Source organism: Eurypyga helias, unplaced genomic scaffold (assembly GCF_000690775.1).
Source record: "Eurypyga helias isolate BGI_N326 unplaced genomic scaffold, ASM69077v1 scaffold30609, whole genome shotgun sequence".
In the NCBI taxonomy this organism is placed as follows: domain Eukaryota; kingdom Metazoa; phylum Chordata; class Aves; order Eurypygiformes; family Eurypygidae; genus Eurypyga; species Eurypyga helias.
In genome coordinates, this window is record NW_010273276.1 from 35,050 (window position 1) to 41,737 (window position 6,688).

The window sequence follows — 6,688 nt, forward strand, 5'->3', positions numbered from 1 at the left end:
TGATGAGGGTCATGCTGGAGCCTGCAAGTTCCAAAAGCCTGTCCAGCACAGATGACACGTGAAGTAAGAAAGCTTCCAGAGACCTGGGAGTGTTTGGAGAGAAGAGCTGACCCTGTCTCAGTCGATGGCCCAGTATTCTCATGATTTTTACATTCCCAGCCTGGGAGGGAACTCTGCTGGGATCTTCCCCCGGGGGTACTAAAATGGATGCAGAGACCAGTAAGGGTATCAGAAACAAGAAGTGGTCCACAGAAGACCCACTTCGCATGGCAGCACCTGCAGGTCCAGGACCGCATTGTCTGTCTCACTGTTACGCTATTTTTAACAAGCCATCCACACTGGAATTTACTCTGAGCTGCTCCTACCCAACCAAATGCTCTTCCATGTCAGGTAACAGTAAAAACCTATGAAATGATCTGCTGACGGTTCAAGGTGAAGAGGACTGATGAGAACTAAGTTGTAAGAAGGTACAAAGCTTTCTAGTCACTGGCAGCCAAAAACACGAAATTCAGCAAGTCATTGCAACCATGTGGCTTGTGTTGGTCTTGACAGGCTCAAACCCAGAGTCTTCAGAATGCCACTTCTGCCACTTCCCAACCCAAACCTTACAGCCACTGAATCTCCGTCAAAGAAGAAATGACGCTGCTGTCAGACACTGGGTGCCATGAGTTGAGGATGACAGCAGCACAACTTCTGGTCAAAAGGGATTTTAGCTGGAACAGGCATATGTCCAGGACCACTGCCAACGCATTTCAGCATCTGACACAAGACGATTTGTCCCATTTACACAAGCAGTGTTCAACCCTGCTCTCCGTGGACCCATTGTCAGCATTAGTTGGAGAGGGAGAATGGACAGAGGAGTAAAACTGATGGTGAAGTCCAACACTGTGTCTAAAATGATGACTTAATATCCCAGTTGTTCCTAACAATGAGAAGACAGTATATGGATCTCCATTCCCCGCCCCTTCCCCAAACACACTTCCCTTCCGTCTCCAGAAAACCATAGGCAGGGTCTGTATAAAGTGCAATACATCTTCTGTGAGGGTTTCTGATTCACTGTCCCTCTTACTAAAGTATATCCACAGCCCTGAGACACAGATTGATGTGAAGAGCCACAGTGAAGTCAGTGTGACTACATGCAAGGACATTATATCATGAGCATGTCTATTATTTATAATGAAATTAAGCTGGCCAAGATAATTAATGCTATTAATATCTGCACAATGATGAGCACAGTATGACTAGATAAATAGGCAGAATTACTTTTTATCTGAAATATCCTCCCATTTGACTAGTAGGGTGAACCCTAATATAAGCACAGAGGATAAACAATGTGGTATGAAGTGTTACTGTTGGTTTTAATTATCTAATACCTATATATCAGGTGCTGAAGGGGCAGAACTACTCATGCTACAGTCCAGGGTGCTTTGGCAACAGAGTCCGTGCCACAGTTTGCTGGTAATATTTTAACATGAAAAATGTCTGGGTGGAAGGGGGAATTGAGGCAAATTGAGACATTTTCACACAGCGGATTTTGCACATTCTTCTACAGAGCAAAAACATTCAGGCAAACTCTATAGTGTATGGCAGGACCCCGCAACTCCACACACCAGGCTCCATCGCCTTTTACCATGCCTGTCTAATACGACAGTACAGACTCCAACTGAGCACAATAGGGCACAAAAAGAAGAGAAACAGTGACTTAAGGGCAGAGCTTCATCATGAACTTCAGCCTCTTTTATCGTCATCAACAGAAGGCACAATTTTAACTGAACTCCTAGGGAGGAGGAGGTGGAATTTAATTTGCCTTCCTATGAGAAACTGAGAGCAGAACACTTCCACTTGACCTCTTTAACCTCCTAATCTCCCAGGACATTCATGGAGTACAACAATACCAACGTAAATGGATCTATAGATTCACTGTATTTCCTAAAGAGATGGCCACAACAATGGAAGCGTTTTTCAGATACACATCCATGTAATTTATTGAAACAATGGACTGGGGAGGACTTGGCCTAAAAATTCAGTCTATGCAAACCTGTTTAGCTCAGAAGTATCACAGTGATAAAGTTCTGCCGCAGATAAAAATCCGGAAGTATTGCTTTAAGTAATTTTCCATCTTTGCATCTTACAGTTGCAAATTAAATCATCTTGAAAGGAACCATTTGTGCTGCTTTTTTTTTTTTAAGAGAAAACCAAATTCCTATTTAAAACCACACAGAAAACAGAAAATAGGGTGTAAATTACACTACAGAAACACAATTTTTAAATATTTTAAGGAACAGATACAAACCTATAAATATTTAAAGGATTAAGTCTATAAACACAAATCAATGATCCAATTTTTACTTGCAGTATAGGCTAAGCACTGCAGCACATACAGAACACTCTGTAAAAGCATGCACTATTCAACAAACCCTGGAACATGCAGCTCAGCACTAAGTATTAAAGAAATGGCCCAGATTTTTTTCTTAAGCTTTTATACTGAATTTCTGCCTTTATTTTTTTTCCCCCTAATTTAAAAAAAAAGTCAAGATCTGAACATCAGGGTAATGTCGTTTGTGTGCGCTTCTTAGAAACCATTACCGAAGCAGCTCTGGTTTCAGTCTGTTTATCTTCAAACTTATATTTAGAAGTACATTGTAACAGGGTGAGCTGCTCCTAGGTTTATTTTTAATTCGAAGATACTGTCACAAACTATGTTTGTGTGTCACAGAATGTGAAAACTAACACTAGATGCCAAGAAAGCTTAAGCACTACCAGTTACCAACAAGCTGATAGCATTAAGTTGTTAGGTGATTATAGTTGCTGGTAACTTTGAACACAGACATGATCTAAAGTGAAGAATAAAACTATTGAAAAAAATTACATTTATCTCCCCAAGAAAATAAGTTACATTCTGAACTTGAAACAGCATGCTGGGAAACAAAGGCAGGGCTGTACCTAAAAAAGGAGAGTGTACTGAAAAGAGTATTATTAAGTGATTTACCTTGGCAACAGCTTTGCTTTCAGAATTGTTGTTGGAATCCTTAATGCCATTTAATGAATCTCTTCTCTGTGGGCAAGGCTTCTTTTTGCGTGGTCTGCCTTTAAGATTTGGCGCTGAAAATTAATGGAGAACAATTTGAGCACATTGTCTTATACTGCACTCTTAACAGCTGAAAGCATAATAAATAATTCCACTACAATCAATCACAGAAATGTACACATCTGTCTACAGTAAATGCTTATTACGAGATTCCCATCCTCCATGGGTTACTTCTTGACACACTATATGTTTCTATAGAATATCCCCCAAGGCTAATCTATTCTACTTTCACATAACTAATTAATATAAAGTCAAACACTGGTCTCCGAAGGACTTGGAGAGATAGCACAAATATTCCTCCATGGTACAAAGAAGAACAAAATAGAATATTAATAGGTAACTTTGCATTAATTAGCCGCTGCATTTATTATTTCTAATCTTCAAGTAAGAGTACTAACTACTATTTCCAACTTTGGGAAACATCTGGTTTTGGAAATGTCCTGAAATATTGAAATTCCTTACAGCTCCAAGAAATGTTTATATGGCCTGTCATTCTTGTCAAAGTTCTTCTAAAAAAGTTAAAAAAGAAAAAAAAAATTACCCCCGAGTCCTGAAATGGATCAAAAAACCCCTTAACAACGAGTTCTGGAAGCTGACAAGTACTGAAATAAGTGATTGATTGTTTCATAAGGGTTACATAGCACACATACAAATTAACATGAATCACTTTCAGTTTTGTCCAATTCTTAAGATAAACCAGCTTCGAAATAACACAGTGACTAAATCCTAACTGTGCTGAGCCATATGTAGAATGGGATATGGATCATCATAAAAAATATCAGACTCATCTTTCAATAATGGTATTACAATATAAATTATGATCACATATAGAAAATAATAGCTGAAGCAGATGTTTGCTCATTATTACGTGTCCTGCCTGCTTTCAGATTTAAAAATCAGCCTCTGACTACTATGGCAACATTTAAAATGATAAACAATCATTAACTAATGACTGTACCGAAAAAGATAATTTCCTTTAAACCTTTAATTTCTAGGTAACCATTGTTTTCATTACTTAAAGGGATGATTAGAACAATGTCAGAAATCTAAACACCACAAACCTCTTGAGTGCCTTCTAATTGTTTCTAATCTTACATTTGTCACACAGTAAGCCAGTGGTTTCAGGACATTTTACATTTTAATTAGTCTGCAAACACAATAAAGGGTGCTAATTTGATTTTATAGTTTGAGTAACAGTGTCATATTTGGTCTGTTCAGAGAAAAAGAAAAGCCATGGGTTTAAAACCCAAAGTCCAAAAGACACATCCTTTTTCTTTCCTCAGCACTAGCACATGGTAAATATATATATATATATATGCATATGTGTGTAAGTCCATATTTGTGTCTATATAAAAATATGTTTATCTCCCTATAGAAACATGTCCATCTATCTCCAGTGAAGCACATTCTGCTTATTGAAAAGTACTGCAGAAAGCAATTCTGAAATTGTCATCTGAGGCTAACATGCAAAATCAAACAAAGAGAGAAAGAAATTATTACCCATTCCAGTCGACAAACATCTGCCTGATTTATATCTGTACTCATGAATGCTACAGCATGTGACTGCGCACTACGTCGCTGGAAGTCTCGACTTGGTGTGGATGTCAGTCTCACACAAAATGAACACTAAGAGTATTTGCTCTGTGCTTACAAATCCCCTCCCCCAGCCGCTCCATTACTCATATAAACAGAGATGAGCGACTCGGCGGGAGCGTGGGATGAGCTCCGAGGACTCCAGCGCCGGCTGCCAGACTGCCAGCCCCGGCCACGCCGCCCCGCTTTATTTATAAACCCCGCTCAACCCTCCGTCTTCCATGTCTTCCTGAGGCTTACTGGTTTTTGCATACAACCTGGATGGGATGGACAGATTTTCGACCATGGGTAGCCCCAGAAGTCACACCTTCTTTAAAAAGGTACCGAAGAAAACAGAAACGTTCCCTCCATTTACCACTCTGGCACACGCGTTAAAACGTTAAATGAATGGATCCCCTGACCCAGACCAACACACGGCCGGAGGGAGCTGTGCTTCAGACAGGATCAAATACACTTGCGTGTGAATTACATTTTCCTTTCTTCTTTTAAAAAAAAAAAATAAAGAAACTAGTTCAAGGCTCAATGTTTTCCAAACATACTTGTTATCCTGAGTTTTGGCACTGTACTTTGTATCACACTATAAAGCACTCCTAATGTTTTGCTAAAAGCTTTAAAAGCAAGAAGGCATTTGTTCCTAAATTCCAGGTATATTGAGCTTGCATATAAACACTGTTTGAATTGGAGCCTTCCACGGCAGAACTGGCACAAACCCACTCTGAAATGGGGTATTTGCATTCTCCCTGTGGCTCAGGAGCTGCAGCCGGGAAGGTCTGTCTGCAGCACACACCAGCACTGTCCCACACGCACCATGGTACGACTTTAAATCACTTCAAGCCATTCCAGATCGGACGCACAACTAACATGAAAGCAGCAATAGGAATTGATATCAGAAGAGAAGGCCCTTGCCTCTAGTATCAAACATCTGAAATAGTTCCAGTCACATCTGAAACAAAGCCATTAACATTTGCTCCCTAAATCATTATAAATAAATGCGTTACTCAATGATTACTTATATTTCAGCTATATCCAGTCTGTTCTCTTGAGCTAGGAAATATGACTAGGACCGGAAGAATAATTTACAAGTCACATACTTGTTTTAATTTTTTTAGTATCTTGTTTCATTTATGGCATATTCATGAGCACGCTGCTGATTTCTTGAATTCTATTCATTATTATTTTAAAGCAATTTTACAAACATGTTGTAGCTTAGTCCCAGTCAGTCTTCCTGATGACATTGGATGTTCAGTATGTATTGGACAGCTAAGTGAATATCCCATGTCTTTTTCTGCTTTCTGGTGGAGAAGGACTTCTGCCATGGCTACCTGAGGATATCTGGAACAATTCAATTTCTTCACATGTTTGTGTGCATGGCTTTCAGATTCATTTTCTGAAAGCATTTCTGGCAGTGACACCTGATAACTTGTGTATTCCCAGAAAGTGAGAACATAAGCAGAGCAAATTAAAGTAAAAAAAAAAAGAATAAGTAGAGAAAAAAACCCTGCATTTATTTGACACCTCTTTAGTCTAAGTGCTCGAAACAGGAGTATGAGAGATACAACATACTACCAGTTTAAATACTTTCTTTCCTTTTATTTGAAAACATGTTTGCTTTTGCCAATTTGGTTTTTTTCCCCCCTTCCTTTCTCTTTTTTTCCCTCCTCATGTCCTGAAAGAGGGGAAAACCCAGCTACTGAAATGTCTACTGGCACCCTTGGTGGGCAGTTGGGAACCTTTTTGCCTCTACTTAGGTGTGACTCAAAGGGTCAGGATTAGCCCAGCACAGGTGCCCCATAGACTCGAGGTTTGGGATGCACATCAGAACACCCCATGCCTGCAATCAGCAGGTGACAATGCCCTGGAGGGCAGAGCTGCTGCTGGTCAAGGCAGGCACAGAAGGGCTGTCAGCAGAGACGTACACCCGGGACAATACAAATGATCCAAACCTCCAGAAGTGAAAAGGTGTTCAGGTGTGAAAAGTGAAAAGGGGATGTGAGCCTCAAGGGCAGC

The 6,688-nt window shown here is 39.9% G+C and overlaps 1 protein-coding gene across 1 annotated transcript in view; it reads right to left on the reverse strand.

The window, feature by feature from the left end:
* The window catches only part of ARID5B (AT rich interactive domain 5B (MRF1-like)), a gene marked incomplete at its 5' end in the record, with an annotated part of 36,301 nt that extends 33,199 nt beyond the window's left edge, over positions 1-3,102 (reverse strand). The window contains one exon of the mRNA XM_010159431.1: positions 2,990-3,102. Within this exon, the coding sequence (XP_010157733.1) occupies positions 2,990-3,102 (113 nt within the window). The remainder of the gene's footprint in view (positions 1-2,989) is intronic.
* Between the last annotated feature and the right edge of the window lie 3,586 nt (positions 3,103-6,688).